The 19863-nt window shown below is 37.7% G+C and overlaps 1 protein-coding gene across 15 annotated transcripts in view; it reads right to left on the bottom strand.

Annotated features, from left to right (window-relative positions):
- Positions 1-19863, bottom strand: part of RBFOX1 (RNA binding fox-1 homolog 1) — a 1162152-nt gene that overhangs the window by 60827 nt on the left and 1081462 nt on the right. For 11 of the 15 annotated variants that reach the window (XM_058816205.1, XM_058816194.1, XM_058816192.1 and 8 more), the window contains 2 exons: positions 18182-18235; positions 3941-4021 (listed from right to left, as the gene is read on the bottom strand). In XM_058816205.1, the coding sequence (XP_058672188.1) occupies positions 3941-4021; positions 18182-18235 (135 nt within the window). The remainder of the gene's footprint in view (positions 1-3940; positions 4022-18181; positions 18236-19863) is intronic. The other 4 variants (XM_058816203.1, XM_058816202.1, XM_058816200.1 and 1 more) reach the window with 1 other exon arrangement.

Here is a 19863-nt window from a genome sequence, read left to right as displayed (position 1 = left end):
AGGAGTGCTGCGAGCCACCCCAGAGCATGAAATTTCTACTAGAAATGCATCTCCTCTTCCATGCCCTGCCACCAAGGACAGGGACATTATCAGGGGACAGAGCCAGGCACACACTGGGAAGAAAAGGGACAATAAATATGACTTGCAACCAGAGAGGTTTCCACTGCCCGGACATTCAGTCATTGGAACAGATGATCCCCTGAAATTGTGCAATCTCCATCATTAGAGGTGTTCTGGTGCAAGCAAGTTCTTCCAACCTGAATAACTTGACAATTCTACAATTTCATATCTTCCTTCTTGCCCATGCTTTGGCTCTCATGAGCTCCCACTTCATTCACATTTTCAGGCACTTTTACATTATAGAAAAATTGGGGAAAATATGCATAAAACAGTTTCTAAAAGTTCTTGCAATAAATTCAGATTTGTATTTTTGTCTCTTTGATCCATACATACCCAGCTGTGTTACTGCCCTTGGCAGAACAGTGATAAAGACATTCAGGGACAGAACTTATATTTTTCTTCTTTTGAATCTTTCTTTTGTCCAGCAAGGTCTTAATTTTCTCATGGATCCTACTCACGTGTGGCTTCAATTTGGAAAAGTTCCAAAACCATCCTTGACACATTTCTTATTTATCAATAGATACAAATTTCTTCAGGATTTTAAAATTCCTTGTGAAAATAACTATTCTAAAGAATGAGGGTAAAAAGAGACTGTCAGTTATGAGCAGCCAAATTGCTTCATTTATTTTCAGGGAGATATCCTAGACCTCTAGGAAGATTCCAGTGAGTGCTGACTCACTGGGATTTGGGGAACTCCAATCATTCCTGGCTGGATAGATTGGATTCTGCATTATGCCGATGATGAAGGATTTAATTGAAATCTCTTGTATCAGTTCTGCCCTGGAGATGCCAAAACTGAATTCTGTTGTATCAGTTCTGCCCTGGAGATGCCAGTCCTGTGGGAATCGACAGCAACCAAGGTTTTCTGCCTGGATTTCTTGCCCATGGTTGTCACAGGACCTGCCCAGCCCAGGGATAGGAGCACATTGGCATGCTGAAACTCTGCTTTCTTCATAAAAAATTATCTATTCCAACAATAGGTGTGCAAATAAAAAACTGATCCAGGTCCCATCTTCTCCTTCAGCATAAGAGAACAGATGAGGCATGAGAGACTATTGCTGCTGATTTGTTCCACTGCTTGCAGAAGAAACAGCTCATTTCTTTCTGTATTACGTGAAGGGCCAGAAGTGATGGAAGGAAGCAGAGCCATGTTTCCACCTCGTGACATATTCAGAGGTGTAACTAATCATTGTGCTGGGAAATGTATAGCGTGATACATAAAATATATCCTGGAGAAGTAAAATATCAGAAGGGAAAGAGTAGCTCCAGGAATTGCAGTTTGCTTTCTGGAGAGCCAGTGGCTGAAAGTGCTCAGAGCCATCAGGGGCTACCAGTGGCCAGTACAACTACAAACCAACAAGTTCAGTGAGAAACCAAGGCAGCCAAATTGAGAAAAATACATCTTTCAACCATATTCCAGCCCTTCATGCCTTATAACTCAGGAGCAAAAGATAAACAGTCAAGTTAGACAACACTTTGAAAAATATAAAGTATCCTCTTCCAAAATATCTGAAAACTCCTAAATGCCATTAGCACTCTGTGAAATTCAAGTGTCTTAGATGGCTTTTGAAAAATCCCAGCAGACTCTTTCCCTTCTGTTAAAACAATTACAAACTGAAAACCTCTTCTTCCATTGTAAGTGGTTGTAAAATATCACAGTTACAATATCAGCAGTAACAGAATAAACGATTAACAAATTATTCAAAAAGGAAGGCTGAGATATTGTTGTCTACATGGAATGATAATAGTACAAGTGTTCATCTCCTAGACACTAATGTTGACTTATCAGTTATAATTTCAATATTACAAATGTGCACTAAAATGGAATATAGAAGATCTTTAAACTAATAAAAGAAATGAGACGAAAGTCAACCTTCATTTCTATTCACTATTTCTGGGGGAATTTCCTATAGAAATGAAGCTATTTTACATCTTTATTGAAAGTTTTGTAATAAGGAGGAATAAAAACCTAATTACAATATTCAGTAATTGTAGTAATTTTGTGTTATTAGGAGTTGTGACCCTGTAGGGGAAACTGCATTTTGGCAAGAGGAAATTCTACACATAATAAAGGAAAAATCATGACTTGCCAACTCACAGATCCAACAAAAGTGTAATAATTTCTAATGCAAGGGCTACCAGCAATGCCTGTTATGAAACTGTGTATTCCACATTGCCCAGTGGGAGACAGATAGGCAAAGCTTGTTTATTTATGTATTTGGCATAATTGAACACAAACAGGTGTTTGTTAGGATATCATTATTCAAGGAGCACCACTGCAAAATAAGATTTTTCAACAGGACTGACTCAGGAGACACAAAGGAAACAGTGAACTCCAGAGCTCAGCTTGCTCACAGGGTCTCTTTGGGGAATCAATATTAGTGAAAATATCATCTGATGGAAACAACTATCCCAGAAATAAATTCCTGGGATACCACTCAGTGAGACAATAGGAGCAACAGGGTGAACTTAGGGAAAGCTTTCAAAGAAGACCAAATTTCAGAAAATTATAACAAACACTCTTCTCTAAAAAGAGGCTCCTAATAGTGAGATGAGTAAAATGTTTGGATCATTTTCCAGGAAAACAATTGTCAGTCAAAAAGGAGTGCACTAAAGCTTTCCAAAAGGGAGCATTATTTTAAACTGTAAGTATTTCATATCTCTGTGTAAAAAATTTGTAAAAAATCCCCACTGCTAGGGAAAGGTGACATATGAGAAAATATTCTTGGAGCACCTGGAAGAAAATGCAGACTTCAGTGACAATTTAATTTGCACTTGAAAACACTTGATGCATTTGGTTAGTTCACTATGCATTTGTAGGCTCCAGACTCCTCATTTAAAGGGGATCCCATATGAATCCTGGAAAAGCAGCACCTCTAGGGATGCCTTTGATAATGTTTGACATAAAAGAATGACACGACTGTAGAGATGATCACTGTGGAACTCTTTTGTCCTGATTCCTAGGTTTAATTTAAAAAAATAATTATTTTAGCAGTCTAGATAAGATCTAAGAGAGTAGAATTGCATTCTAGATTGAATACAATCTTCATAAAGAGCATATCTGATAATGCTGTTAAATCAGACCATGTATTTTCTTTACAATGAACACAGAGCCAGGGCTGCTGCAAGCAGCAGTTACTGCTCCTGCATTCAGCTCCAGGTTTCTCACCCCACTAGAGGCCAGAATGAGAATCAGTGGTAACACCAATCCAGCTAAAACACTCTCAGAAAAGGTTTCTGCTCAGAATTTCAGAGGACATGTCTCTACTCCAATGTTTTGTACAGCAAAATGGCTGATGGCAGCATCCACCATGTCAGCTTGTCTCTGTTCTTTATACTAGAGCAGCTTTTTATGCCTCAAAATACCCCCTTTCATACAGACCGCTCCTTTTGTAAAAAAAGATTGCATATCTAATTCCTGACCCAATCAAATGGTGGCATAGCAACAGATGTTTTCTGTATTAAATCACAATTGTGAGCAGGACAGAAGAAGCATAACATCTTCTACACAAAATGCAGAGCACACAGCAGTACTGGATTGCAAAAACTGTCACTGTTATTGCAGAACTTTTGACCATTTCTATACAATATTGCAATATAGGCATTTTTTTCCTTTTTTAAAATAGAATATACTTTGAGAATAAAGATGCAACTTAAAACACTGAATTATCTGTTGACATGACTTACATATGTTTATAAACACCACATTTACCTTAAAAAGAGCTGTTGGGAAAGTTGACATTTTTAGGGGGGCTTAATTCACATTAATGTGCTTTTGTCACAAAAACAGAACAAGAAACGAGCCATAACACTAGCTTACTTGTGGATGTGTATACTAGTGAACTGGGGGCACTGTACACGGGAGATCCCTCCTGGTTTGCCTGGCACAGCAGCACCCTGCCTACAAGAAAGAGAGAGAGAGTGGTATCTGGTTTTGGAACACTTTAACTGAACCTCAGTTTTTCATCCCAAAACACAAATCAAGGCACAACCGGAACGGCGCACTGAAACTGAACCGGGGGCGCTTTTTGCGCTTTTTTCTTAAAAAAAAACAAAACAAAAAAAAAAAAAGAAAAAAAAAGAAAAAAAAAAAAAGGAAAGAAGCTCTTTTTCTGCTTTGATTTCAAAGCAGCAAGAGCCCAAACAACCCCAGTTTGACATTGGAAAAGCAGAACACAGACATGCCCCCAACGCCAACGCTGCCGTTATCCCGTGGGGACCGCGAGCCGCGCTGGCTGCTCTCTGTCCCTGTCACACCCTGCTCCTCCAAAACTGCTGCCCCCACCCACCCTGCCCACCCTGCCTCCTCAGCCCCCGGCTGCAATGAGGCTCCTGGAGCCAGCACTGCAGGAAAATCATGGGCAGCATTCCCAGCATGGACACCAGGCCAGGCAGCACCTGGGTTCCATCGCTCCCGTAGTCGCCGAGTGATCGCTGACACATCTGAGTGCAGCAGATTTTGCTCAGAGGGATGCACAAATGTATTTGTGCAAATATATTGCTTTCCAGTAAATAATCTGGTTCAGGATTAAGAAAAAAAAACAGAACATTTTTTTTCCCCCAAGGAATAAAAATAAAAGCAATAACCAAATCCATTTAAACCAACACTTTCACAATGCCCATTTCGAAAAAATGACACAAGTTTAAGGTTCCTTATTTCCTTTTTTTCTTTTAAATAAACTTAAATAAAACCCATCAGATTTTCTTAAAATTGTACTTTAGCAGACAGACTTAGCTGAATACAGATTGAACATTGTACTTTCAAACTAGGAAAGAAACTTCTTCGCTTCTGGAATATAGTCCACCAGGAAAAGTGGGATATGAGACATCTGGTTTTGCAGATATATGTGCATATATCTGTACACACACACACACAGGATTTTATACACACATACACTGACATGCCTCAAGCTGTCAGGATCTGTGAATCACAATTCCAACCCATCAAATCTTCCTGGAGATTTGTGAAACTTTAGACATTGTGCATTGACATGCAATGGAATTGCATTGAGTTGAGTCCAATGAGTTTGGAAGGACAGGGTTAAGTACAAATGGTAGGCACATTTTCCACAGTATTACAGGAGCAATTCTCAATTTTCATTCACTAGGCCAGAGTTCTCTTAAAATCTATTTTTAAAAATTTCTGCCATTAACCAGTTCTCTGTTTGTTGCTTGCAGCTGTCACTTGAAGAAGAAATATTGGAAATGCTGAAGAGTAATAAAATAATTCTTGTAATTTATGCAGTTTAACTCAGACTGTGACTACTGGAAATCTCATTAATTATTATGCTTCTAACCTTCTCAGACACCCTTAACTAACAGGATTCAGAGATGCTTACTGTTTTTCACAACTAATATAAAAGATAAAATATAAAACAAGCTCCTTTTCCCCCTTACTTTAAGGCAACACATCACTGACTGTATTAATATCTCTCTCAGCCTTCAGCCCTTGTGTGGTAGCTGGCAAATGAACATGCAGCCATTGAGATCCTAATTACAAAATATAAAATAAATAAAAATGTAAGCCCTATCCACACACTTGTTTGACCTCAGGAATGGGGATATTGAAATATGGGAGAATTTAACACCACAGATGCTTCCAAACCTGAGTTAGTGCAGAAGCCTGCAAGTGAAAGTGAGCTGAAGAGTCAGAAGCATTCATCTGGCTTAGAGAAACACATGAGGAAAATCACTCATTTCCATTAGGTTTTAAGAATAACTATAATGACTTCAAGTATGTCTAGAAAACAGAGCACAAGATTTTTAGAAGTCAAAGGTTACAGTTTATTTACATTATTCACCATAAATCCTAGATAACACTTGGCTTCCTTCATGCTCCATAGGTATTTTCCTACTCTTTGCAGCTAATAATCTTATATTTTTTCTGATTTCATCTCATACAAATCCTATTTTCCCTACTCTAGTCATCTAATTTCTAATTAAAGTACTTCAAAACAGATGCTTTTTTCATCTCTGCTACTAGAGTGTATTTAATTTCTTGCACAGAGCCTTCTAATTATATTTTGACAATCTGCCTTTGAATTTGTACATAATATTAATACTGATAACTAAAACATTATTATTAGATTTCGCTAGGAAAAAATATGGAACTTTTTAATCTACTTTAGTAAGAAAAGATTATTTCTTCTGCATCTAATTTAGGTATTAAAAGTATTTCAATTGCAATTGATACAAGTGAGGGAAGACTGAATTATTGACACTAAGATCTGGGATAAACCTCAGAACACAGAAACTATCTATAAATTCCCCAATGGGGAAAAAAAATTATTATTTTTCCTCCAGAACACTAAATTCTAGTGTGATGGAATAAAGGATTTGGGTGGTTTTTTTTTGTTTTTTTTTTTTTTTTTTTGTTTTTTTTTTTTATGAAAGAGAATTTTAATATAAAGTTTTGAGGGAGCAGTGGCAGAGGGGACACTGAGGGAACCAGCCTGGGGTCAGGGACATTGCAGAGACCCTGGAAGGGACAAAAACCAGGTGTCCCAAGATCAAAACCTATCCCCACTAATCCTTCTCTTCCTCCACTCTTTTCTGCTCCAGCCCATGATTAAGAACTTGCTGTTTGATGAGGTCCTTTGCTGAAGCACCCCAGTTATTTTGAGAAATAATTACTCTAAAAATATTCAGGACTGTGGAAAAAAAGTGATGTGCAGTCATTAATATTTTTAGAATACTTAAAATTCAGTTGCCAGTGGTTTCAAGATCTCTGACTAATTGCATTTCTCCTATTTTTTTTAATACTTTCAAAAATAAGTTTTTTGTGTACAGTTATTTACATGATGCAGATAAACTAATCTCCAGAAATACCAACGGTGCTGCACAGAGTACTCACTGCCTCCTGTAAAACAGCTAAAAAATTCACTGCATTTCTCCAATCCTCAAAGAGCCAAGAAGTAACACCAAGGATCAACATGTAGACTCGCCCACTAAATTATACAGGATTTTTAAACCCCTGCTGTTAAAAATAGCTTTTAACTGGAACCACTGTGCAGCCACTACTACAGGAAGCTCAGAAATACAAATCTGCAATTATCTGAAAAGAATTTACACAATTAGCTGGAACGTCTCATGGCATTGTTTTAGGAAGCATAAATTGAAATAACATTTTCTGCAGAAAAAAAAAACCATACACCATTAGCTAAAATCATGTTGTTGGTGTAAAATAAACAATGGTGCAAGGCTGGATTATGGGCCCAGCTCTCTCCTGTCACAGGAAGCAGATGAAACTTCTAGAAACCTTTCTTGGCAATGGTTTAGAGTTTCTGAGTGAGATGGCAGCCACAGGACACCTGAATCTTTCAGAGAAAGAGAATTTATTGCTCTCTTATCAGAAGAAACGAACTTCTTCCGGCCTTGAAGGCGCTGTTAGGATTTGGAGGAAGAAGTTGATGATGACCAGACAGAATCCTGTGTTTGAATGGAATTTATGCATCATGTATGAGCTGTACGAATATGCAACAGTCTGTTGTTTTTAAGAGTTAATCCTCTGTTAACATGGGTCCTTTTTCAGGCTGGTGCTGCCCAGAAAAGGTACTTGGACTGTCCATAACTCTTTGTCTCTATTGTCTTATATTGCCCTAATTCAATTTTTCCAAATTATTATTACTCTAATTGTATTACCATTTTTAATAACCATCTTAATACTATTAAACTTTTAAAATTTTAAAAAACAAGTGATTGGTGTTTTTCACGTTCCCCAAGAATTTTGGGGGGAAATTACAAAAAAAAAGAAGAGGAGAGACGTTGCTTTTTGGGGTTTTGCCCTGGGACACAACAAGGTGAGACATGGGGGGACAATGTTCCTCTCACTCCAGGAATCCCAAGGAAGCCCAGCTTCACAAAAAGCTCTTAGGAGAGCTGGGAAAGGCCAATGGTGCTGAGTTCTCACAGAACCCATCTGCTAACTTCACAGCCAGGGGAAGCACAGAAGCATTTCCAGTGGCAGGAATGAACCAACTCCATATCCAGGGCTGGGGTTTAGTGCACAGGAGGCTAAAATGAGTGTTTGCAATACAGGAGCTAAGTAACTCACTACACACAAGGAGATTTAGTGATGATTCCGTTACTCTAATCCATTGTACTCGCAGCTTTCCAGGTAAATCAGCTGCTCTTTACACATATTTTTTTCTATTGTATTACCAAAAGCCTCTCTGCCTCTCACAACTAAGTACCAGTTCATCCATTCTCTAATACTATTTACAAACAAAGAAATCCAAACAGAGTCACAGGAAAAAGTGATTGAAAAATGAAGCCATTTGAGTCTCATTTTGCCCACATTATTATAAACTGTTATTTCAAGAGTCTAATCTAAATCTAAATCTTAAAAAAGCCCATTCTTTATTGAATTCAGTGATTGTTTTTCATTTCATTTTCCTCCCAGTCCAGCTGGATGATACCAAATTCTCCCTGAGTTAGTTCTGATCATTCTGATCACTCTTTTCTTCGTGTCTTTTGCAACAGCTAATATTCCTAAACACTTTTGTGCTCAATGCATGAAGAAAAGTGTAAATCCGCACCTCTCATTAACAAATCAGGAGATTTGCTAGTGTATCAAGGATCCTCATAAGCAATCCATGCCCTCTCTTGGTTTGCTGTTCTAAAAGTGTAATTTGATATTGGCATTTTCAGACAGAAATAGCACTGTTTTTGTTCTGGCCTGAAATATTGTTGTGTGATGGATTATTTCAGAATGTCTCACAGAGATGGATCAGAAACACCTAATAAAAGGCTCCTGTTGTGCAGTAATAGTGTATGTTAGCTCCCATTGTCCCTTCTGACTAGGGAATTTAAAGAGAGCCTCTACAGCCTCTCTCTTGAATACATAATAGTAGTTAAGTGCTCTCTTAGCCCTTCAGTATCAATCGTCAACCACACAGACTTAGCATGCTTTTAAATATGCTGTTAATTCAAAAAGAAGTGCTCTTTGAGGGCCTTCAGTTAGCTGGGCTCTCTATAAATTGAATAATGGCCTTCAGATTTTAACACAACCACTTATGGATGGTTGTGTTGATACACTGGATTGTTCCATCCATTATTAACAAGGAATAAAGTAGCATAACCCCAAACCCCATGCCTGCTTTCTTGCAATATGTTAAAAATACAAACAAAACCTATGTTTAATCCCACCAAAGCTTATATATAGTTTCACTTAAGAAGAGGGTAGGGAGGAGAATCTAAAGTAGTTGATGTCTAAAGATGATTTTCCTAAATCCAAACCTCTTCTGACAGCAAACCTGAAATATATTCAATTATTGAACAGCCTGGGTGTGCATGCTGCTGGTAATGAGAATCTGTGCTCTATACATACATTTATGTAGTAGGTCCCTGACTCACATATAACCTGATATACATTGTTTAAAATAGAGGGAGGAGAGAAAAAAACACCAAAAAACAGCCAGTGAAGGTGTGTCTAAGACATTTCCTGGGACCTCTCCATTCAAAAATTCTATTTAAGACATTAATTTTCCTTTTCATCACTTTTCTAAGCATAGTGAATGCTTCTTTATCATCACTCTTAGTGTCCCCAAAATACCCAATGAACTGTGGCACTGACTCAGGGAACAGCAATGAATGTTACAGCACACATCATTTGTGAGCCACCCTTCCAATTATTCTTTGCTGCCCATATCATCCATTTCCCAGCTTTTGGCAAACAGCCCTCTCTCCCCAGTTATTCCTGTGCAGCATCCAGGGTGCTGTAAAAAATTGGGATTGGAAGGTGTCAATATCATGCAAGCAAAAATGAGAGAAGCAGCGAAGTTTGCAGCTCTGGTATGAGATAATCCCCCCAGCTCCCCTTCTCCCCTCTGCTGGGTATAGAAATCATCCCACAGTAACAGGGATCTCTCCTCCTCCTCCTCCTGCCTGCTCAAAACCACACTGTGCGACTGACTTGTTTCTAATTTAATTAACCTGCCTTCCCATAGACTGGCTGCACTGCAGCAACAATTCATGTAATGCTTCCATTCACAAAGTAAAGCAATTGCAGCAAACTGCCCTTTCCGAAATACTTTTCAAACGATTTATCAGCCACAGGCACCCCTTGTCTGGTAACTAAACTGAAACTAAATTGTACAAATTCAGCTGGTGCTTGTACCAAAATCTGCACCATGCTTAGAGAGTTTATCTGTGCTCCCTAGTGAATTTAATTATTGGCATCCAAGTGTAAATCCTGTCAGCAGAAAAGTCTAAAAACTGAACATTCATTATGAAAAAAAAAAAAAAAAAAAGGAGTGATACCATCAGGATTTCCTGCAAAATATATTTACTGTAAGATGTCTCTCTACAACCTCAGGTGCACATAAATTCTCTGACCTTCAGTGCCATTATTTTATACTGGGGCATGCATCCCACTGAAGTTGTTCAGGATCTTTCAAAAATGAAGTCTTTATTCCTCATCGTTCTATGTCCTCTAGCAGACAGAGCAGGTAAGCTGGTAAATGATGGCTATTCCTGGTTCACTTGTAACTTTGAGAGAAAACATGAGAGAAATTCCCAAGTATAAACTTCTGAAGTCAACTCTGAGCTGGAATTATACTCTGCTTGAAAGGAGATGCTTGAGAATACACAAAATGCACTCATCTTCTGCTGATAACTAAAATGGGTTGCATTCATACATCTGCCTGTTGAATAAAGATAGGAATAGGAAAAAAAAAAAATCATAGAATAGATGAAACTGGAGCCTTTCTGCCCAAACACAAACACTTCAGTTTCAACATGGCCCTGCAGGGATTACAAGTGGATGTGTTTATGCTTTATCCTCTCATATTGTGTCAAGACACTATTTTCTGTGTAAATCACCTATTTCAGTAAATCTATAAGACAGAGATGCAAATCTAATGCAATTAGATGCAGAGATGCAAATTACTAATCCCTCAGTTCTCCTTGCTTACACCAGCGAATGCTGGTGCTGACTTATAAATAAAATTCTATTCTGAATGACAAGCTGAGAATATAAAAGACCAAAAATTGAATCATCATGCATAATCCTGGCTTTAGCTAGTCTATTTCTTTCCTAGCCCAGACAGGTTCCAGAATTTCAGGAGCATGAAAAACCATTACAAAAATGGTAATGCAATGTTCCCAAAGTTTCCAAAGCACTCACTTTTACTAGAAGCAATTCTATGCTTGGAGATTTCCAAAGAAAATCCAAGAGCACCAAACCAACAGAGAATGTAAACTTGTAAAGCACAGCCCCTCTCAGCTACCTCCACAATGAATAAATGAATGAAAACTCTATTTTGAAAGTTCCTCTCAATAAGCATTATGAAATGCAATTAGAGTGCATATTGGGGATCCTCTCCTCCCATGTCCAAAATGGGAAAAGAATGTATAAGAAGGATGAGAAAACATTAGCAATATGTTTAGAATACAATTAACCATAATCTTAAACCGCTTTAGCATTAATTTACAGATGTAATCAAGGTTTAACACAGAGCAGAGTTGTTTTCCATTCCACTTAACTGTATTAACTTTACATTTCATATATTACTTTATTACTTAGCACTTGAGAAGAGTTTGTCTGCCTGACTGTCCATCCTAACACACGGATCTTCCTAACTTGGTTATTATTCTAATCAGAGGAATTTATTCCTCCACATAACTGCTCCAACTTATCTAGGATTGCAAACATCCCCCCCAGTTCTGACCAAACAAATGTTTTAGTGATGACCTTGCAGTTCGCCTTAAATTTTCCTCTCAGAGATCCTTAAGCCAGTACTTTTTACGCCTACCCATGGCTGGTGCTTGGGTTACAGTCCCAGTTTTATTCTAAAAATGCACCTTGCAGCCTTAGTCAGGCCCAGGCAGTGCCTCACCCCTGTTGCCCAGGTAATTGTTGAGACAGGAGCAGTAGCTCTGAAACAGCTGGATTTGCATCCAGCCTCAAAACCTACACCATCCACAGTCTGGAGATGCTGTCACCTCAGTTATTTAACTGGTTTTAGGGCTCTCACTAACCAGGAAGCCATAGAACACATTTTCACTAAGCACCAGGATGATGGAAGAGAAATCCAAAGACAATTTTTCATTAAAGACTTCCTTTTTCAGTAAGGAACAGCACTTAACTTCTTTTAGCTCTTTAAAATTTGGTCAGTTATATCCACAATAAGAACATCTGAACAAACACAAGAACTTAGAAACAACACAATGACAAAGGAAGGGCAGTACAGCTCTGCTTGCTCAGAAGGGTTTCTTTTGGGTTAAGGAATATCTAAAAACAAGGAAACCTTCTATGTGAACTCAGGAGAAACATGGAAATATGGCCATCAGAACAAGACCTGCATTTCAGCAAGATTTTCCATCAAGCAAAGAGATCCCGCCACCCACCCCCAAACACATTCCTCCCCCTATTTTGTAAGCACTCCACCTTTCAGTAAATACAGATTGCCTGGTTTTACTGACTCTGTTTGTGAACAAATCCATCATAACCCAGTATGAAATGGTTCCCCATACCAGACTGGGGTCAGAACTCACAAACTTTTACAGTGAAGAAGCAAAAACTCCCTTCTTCACAGTTTCCTACCTTCTGGCATTAAGCTGGCATGAACATTTACAATCAAATAATCAAATCTATGGAATTTCTTCTAGAGATCACATAGAAGAGTATCAAATGCTAAGTACAACTTGTGTGATATAAATCCAAGAAAAACACCTTCAAAAAGGTAATACTGACAGTATCTATGGTCATCTCTTTAAATTGTGCAGACTTCAAATCAATGCTGAATATAGGTAGCTTAATCTTGCTCCAGATTTAAATATATAAAAAAATCAACTGACTAAATTAATCTTTATAAAAATAAGTCATTGGCATTAGCTTTGAATAAGCCTGGTTTAGTTTCCATGAGGGTATACATTTTAATGAAGAACTCATTATAATGTAGCATAAGGCATAATCAATTCTGGATTATTATTATTTATTTATTTTAGTAAATAGCTAATGCAGATGCTGAATTCCATTTTTCTACTGGCTTTATTCATCTTTCATAAAACAAGATTTCCTCTATAATGGCTTGTAAGAGCTCCACAGAGTTTTAGAAATGCATTAGCTGTCATCAGTGTTGTTAATCTACCTAGGAACTCCTCATTTGGATGATGGTACTTTTGATTTTTGAAGCAACACTTACAGCTATATGTTATACTTGAAAAAGGAGCATCTAAATATCACAGGTGGAATATTAAACAATAATTATTTGACTGCAGTTAGAAAATTATTTAAGCTGACTATCTAACATGACTGCAAATATATTTAGAAAAATCTGCCTAGTCAATAGCAAAGTTTGAACCCAAGTGTATGTAATCAAACAGTGAAATGAGTTAATCTATGGAGTGACAGACAGCTTTTAGAAAAATTCTACTTGAGAGATATGATAGAGTGAACTTTTACCCCAGGATTAGAATGCTGTGCAAGCATATAACTCAGCTTCCCAAACTCCAAACACTGAGAACTGTTTCTAGGGTATTTGCTGAGCTTATGCAAGACTCATTTAAATTCAAAGAGAAACACCAGAAAGATGAAATGAATCCCAGGTGCTCTTACACTCCAGAAATAGATGCTTTAAGACATGAACCAAGAGAATTAGTATTAGCAAGTGTACAGGAATCCTCTCTTCTCCTGAATTCATCTTACTTAAGGGCATTGGTTTTATATATATTTATATATATACTTCTAATTATATATAACATTCTATTCCAAACCTTTGAACAAATTTCTGAAAGAAACTTTGTTACAAAATCTGATTGTTGGTGGATACTGCTGGATTCCAAGTGACAAAAAGACCTGGGCAGCTAGAACTTCTCTGACTTCCGAGGCCTTTAAAAGACATTAAAATGCACAGACCTTCCCCTCTCTCTCATTTTGAGTGATGGGGAAAATTTTGCCATGGAATAACTGCCCAAGAAACTGGGTTTTTACAATAGGCTTCACTGGGTTAAGGTTATTTATGAAATGAATACAACTACTCAGCTATTGGGATGACTTGAAACTATCTCCTGAAATTGCTAGAACTTAATAAAAATCAGGAAGAATAATAGTGCTTTAAGTAAAAGAAGGATGGGATCTTCTGCTTTCCACTCAGCTTCACCTCTAATCTTCAGTCCTTTCTTTCTCCACTGCCAACTTCAATCTTGAAAATTCTGAAATACTGGTTTTGTTTATGACCAGAAAATACTATCTTCTCATAGGAGTTACTGTGAATTTCCCTGTTCTCTGGAAGAGTATTCACTAGATTTCCAGGTAATTTCTGTAACATCTTTTCTCCCACCTTGAATTTGGGAGCTGCCAAAAAGGAGCCTCTCCAACAGGCATAACAAAGCTGTTTTCTGCCAGGAATAAAGAAGTCTTTTAAAGTGGCCTTACTGTGTCCCAAGCTACATGCTGTACAGGACTGATCTGCTGTAGCAACACAGGTGCAACAATATTCTATATTTCAATAAGGAGAGTGCAAGAGATTGCTCAAAAATTCATTGTTCCAAAACCCTAAAGAGAAAAACAAAAAGATCTGCAATAACTGAAAGGAACAACATGGAACTTGGCTCTCAGAATGCCTGAGGCAGAAAGAAAGGCTTGGTATTACAGATAAAATATACACTATATAAAAATAAGCAGGTGAAAATGATATTATAACAAACTGCAGAAACAAAGACAGTATCAGAGAATACCTAGTAAAGAAACCCAGCTGCAAATCTGTATTTTCCCATAATGAGCGTATGGGGAAAAGAACCAGACTCTAGCTTAAATACAGGAAAACTATGGGATGTATTTAAACTTGGATGGAAATACTAATAGATGAAAAAAATATCCCAGTTTCCATGAAGAATTTGTGAGACAAATCACAAAGTGCTTCTTAAAAATTTCCTTGTTAGGACCTACCTAAGACTTTAATAAATATTTTACTGGAAAAGATAAGAAATAGATAACACAACTTCATTAAGCATTCCTTTCTCATAAGAGGACAACCCCCTAAAAGGGGGAAACCCTTAAGGAAAATCTTTTATTTATTAGAGGGAGGCTGTGTGGATATAAGTCATCTTTTAAAAAATTTCCTATCCATGATCATATATGGAAAAACGCAAGTCTGTGAAAAGCTAGAATGATACATGAAAAAAATTACCCTTTAGTTTTCCCTAAAATATCATTTTCTCAGCAGAAGGGTGGGAAGGGCAGGAGCTGGTGGCCATCAGGGAGCCTTGCTAGGCCCTGGAAGTGCAGCAGGAGTCTCCAGAGGGCCCTTCCCCAAGGTGTCCCTGGAAATCCACACCAATATCACCACAGCTGCAGACCCACATGGCCAGAGTGCTGCAATTTACTGCAGCACCAGCATTTCACAGGCACAAAAACAGCCTTAGAAGGGCAATCCAGGAAGAGAAATCCACAGTGTTTTGTAAATATACAGTATTTTGAGCCCCCAAGGCGTTTTGCACCTCGGAGTCTCCATTTTTAGCTGCCACTCATTTTCTCAAGAAAGGTTTTCCTTCACAGAAGTGTACACTCCAAAAAAACCCCAAGCTATAACAATCATGTCACTGGTCCTACTGTTTACCATTATCTCCAAGGTTTTAGGGTTGATTTACACTGCGTTCCTCCCTATTTGACTTTAATTGTCTGCTTCAAGTTGTCAGGACATAACTATATCTTAGATTTGCATTGCATTAGGGGGATCTTCTCCTTTCTCTATTGATCTTGTCTCGCGGAGTAATTTAACTCCATTCTAATTTTCCTGTGCACGCGGGGTGCTCTCCATCCAAGGCAGTGAGTTATGTGTATTCAAGTGGTGCATCTTATGAATCTTGTTAAGCTTTAGCGCCTTGCAGCCCGCACTGATGGAATATTTAATCACAGAAATGAGTTGGCAGATTTGATGTACAATACGGGGAAGCCTCGCGGCCGCGGCGCCGCCGGCAATTGAGGAACGGGGGAATTTGCCATTCATCAGTGCCATCCTGACAGCTTTGTATAACCTTCTGTTTTTCACTTATTTATGAAGATTAAAGGTACTTTAAATCAACAGTTTCTCTGTAGATGTATCATCTTTATTTCAGAAGTGGCCAAATTTTTCATCATTTACTAGGAGCTAAAGGAACTTCTTGCGCTGACTGTGAAAAAGTTGGTGCAGTTTTGTCATGACAGTGCTGAGACAATAAGTAAACTGAACAAGTAGAACTGACTGTCTTAAAAACCACATCTCTAATTTTATAATTATAAAAAATTTAATTGCTTCTCCTCTAAAGAATGTGGTTGAGGGAACCCAAAAGTAAAGTCACAGTGTTCTATTCTAAAATGCAAAAACTGCAGTGTTTTTTACTGTTTCATGTCCTAACAACTTCAAGAGAACTCCACAATTTTGACTAAATTATTTAAAAGAAAGTTTTATATATTTAAATGTGAGAGCTATCATATTTTAGTTCAATATAAATAAAAAGCATTTGACATGCATTGAAAAACTCAACAAAACCCAAGACTGCCTGCATGTATAAAGAGAAAAAAAAAATCAGAAATAAATGAAGTATCTTGATGGAACTTTCTGCAAAGGTGTGGTGGAGTTCGTGTCATAATTCATAAAATTAAATTAATACTCTTCTAATGGTAATTAAAGATTCTCATTAAGAAGGGCAAATACCTCCCTAGTGCTGGCAATAAAAATGCACTTGGGACTTTAGGAGGTTTTACAAAAAAATCAATAACCTGCCATTTTATAATTAAAAGACAAAATAAATGTTAGGGAAAAGTCCAGTAAATTAGGAAAATTACCTTCAGGAGAGATTGAAAATATTGATTTTAATTTACAAACTATGTGAACTCTTCATGCCCTACTTCATGAGACAATTATAAGTCAGATTGTTAATTCTGCATACGTATTAGAAAATTGATTACTGTACTATGGGAATATTATTATATTTGTCATTAACACAAAGTCATTTATATAAAATGACTAATAACTCTGACTTTCTAATTTATGCAGGTTCAGGGTTGGTTCACTAACTACTCAAACGAGATCAATGTTAAATTCCTGTTTTCAACATAGACATACATCAGCAAGGAAATAAATTCTGCCTGCACCAAATACTGCAATTCCATGAATGCCAAGTTAGGTTTTTTTATTATTATACTCTGCCACTTTTAGCCTAATTGGAAGATTTTTATCTATCTCAGTAGAAGCTGTTTTTTAACCACAAATATGTGTTTGTAATAGTGTCCTTTTCAATAATTTTCATCTCCTGAAGTCCCGCAAATTAATAAAAGTTTTTCAGCTTTGTCAACTGGAGACTCAAATATCTCCATGAGTGGAGATTCCCCAGCTTCTTCAGACATGACAACCTCTTTCTATACTGAACTACCAGCCATGAAAAATGTTTTCCTGATGGCTGATTGTGGGTAGCATTCAAATTCCTTTGGAATCAACTGGATTTTGGACTACAAATAAGTTTATTTTCAATTCTGTTCCTAAATTATTTGTAGAAACTACTGCTAGCCATGACTGACTTCCAGCAGACAAAAACTGAATCTCTAACTCCAAGCTGCAATCAGAGTCGGAATCTGGTCTCAGTCAGGTGAAAATATAGATTTAAAACACAAAAACATCAAACTGAAAAACTAAAATGTATAAAAAATGTCAGAAAAAAAAATGATTCCATATACTTTATACCTATGTATGTCTACATGTAGTCTCTCTCTCTATATATATGCATATAATTATAGATAAGATTTTTTTGGCTCTTGTTTCTTAAAGAATCCCTGGAAGAAGGTGACTGCACTAAAATATGAAATAAAATAAAATCTCATGCAAGACTAGGATATTGCAGTACATTTCATGTTACACTAGCTATTTTCCAATAAAAAAGGTATTCATATATCTTCTATATAAAGTTTACTATGCCCAGGTAAAGTAAAATCTTGAATCACAAATGTATAAATGACTTGTAAATAATGTGAATCACACAAAGAAAGCAAACCTCACACCAAACACCAATTCTGTACTTTTGCATGTTTTAAAGAATACTAAATGAAATATGGCCAGTGGGACAATCACAGAGCAATCCTTACCTGCATAGAACTCTGGACTATAAACTGCACCAACAACTGGATTTAATTTCCAGCCTGCAGCAAACAGAAACATAACAGTTAATATTGCAATTAGTGATAATAATAACAACTATTATTATGACTATAACTACTGTTGTGTAGAAAATACAGACAAAATTACTTCAAGAAAGGTCACTGTAATTCAAGTTTCATAGTTATCTATAATTACTGATCTCTAATATCAGAGTCTGAGGTATGGAAATAAGCCATGAAACAAGGCATTCACCAGACACGTGGCATTTACTGGAGTGAATGGCCAGGTGAATTACCTTGGCTGAAATGCACATGGGTTTACTCCCTCAAGCTCTGGAATGGAGCCAGCACTATTTCAGGTATCCCATAGCCTCTAGTACAGGGCAGATATTTCTCAGCCACTGTTTTGGCTCTGGGTATGAGCCAGAGGAGCCAGGGCAGTTCATTCTCTGGACACAAACATTTCTGATAAGCCTTTGCTAGCGAGGGTTACAGGGCAACCAAATAATTGGAGTGTTTTGATTCTACCCTGGCAAAAGGAAAGCACAGCCACGGCACGGCAATGTCTGTAGGAAGGAGATGCTCTATGGGGTCCAGTGGTACAAATCACCCACTGCCCTGCTCTTCAATAATCACTGTCCTCCCAACCCTGCACAGAACCCCAGCACAGAACTCACAGATCTGCTCTGCCTGTGTCTGGCCAAACTCCAAATTACAGCTTGCACTTTACACCTGCTGCAGCATCCCCAGGCTGGCTGCAGACCCAGGGGTGTGCAAAGCATGGGGATGTTTTCTTAATAAAGATAACCAAGCTGGAGGGACAGGAGGGGCAAGAGAAGAGCAAAATGAAGTGCTGCAAACTCGTTAGTGTTCCCAGCTGTGGCACAGTGCCAATTACTGCTGTGTGCTCAGCCACAGGTAGATCCCCTCCCTACAAACTCCACAGAACATCCCCCCAGCCACACTGTCTTCTTCCTTCAGTGAACAATTATTTTGAACCACTGGAACTGAAAAATTAGGGGTTTTCCTAAAGCACACTCAAATCAGAGGAGTGGGAAGTGCTTCTTGTAAATGGGAATAAAGAAAAAATACCCTGAGCAAAAGCATGTTGTAAACTCCAGAGCTATGGTACTTAAAATAGAACTTATAACTGCTACTGGAATCAAAACACAATCCAGACACTTCAAAATCACAAAAGCCACAATTAGAAGAATTTAAATGCACCCAAGGTTTATTTCTGCCTTGGCTATATCATGTAATGCAAAAGGACTGTGGAAAATCATTAAACATCAAGGCATAATACTAAAAAAGCACAATGCAAAAAAAAAATCTCAATAACAAACTATTGCCACCCTTTCAAGCTACCTCCATCTCATGCATAGTAATTATTTCCCAGTAATTAACTGTTCAGTAAGAGAGGGGAGGGGTGGTTTTGAAAGGTAACTCATGAGTAAGTTCAGAGTAAGCAGCTTTGCATGACACCTTTTCTGTAGAAGTGACTGCAGTTCTTCTATGTAGCCAAAAGACATTTAGGGAAGCTGGAAAATGTCCAGCCAAGGAGGGCTAAAAGGTTTTTCCGCCTAAAAATACCACAGGAGTTTCACCTGATCATTGAATTTCACACTCCACAGGATTATATTTAGGAACATCAGAGCATAACATATCTCTTA

The sequence above is a fragment of the Ammospiza caudacuta genome, chromosome 17, assembly GCF_027887145.1.
Source record: "Ammospiza caudacuta isolate bAmmCau1 chromosome 17, bAmmCau1.pri, whole genome shotgun sequence".
NCBI classification, from domain to species: Eukaryota; Metazoa; Chordata; class Aves; order Passeriformes; family Passerellidae; genus Ammospiza; species Ammospiza caudacuta.
This window is presented reverse-complemented; position numbering and strand designations above follow the sequence as displayed.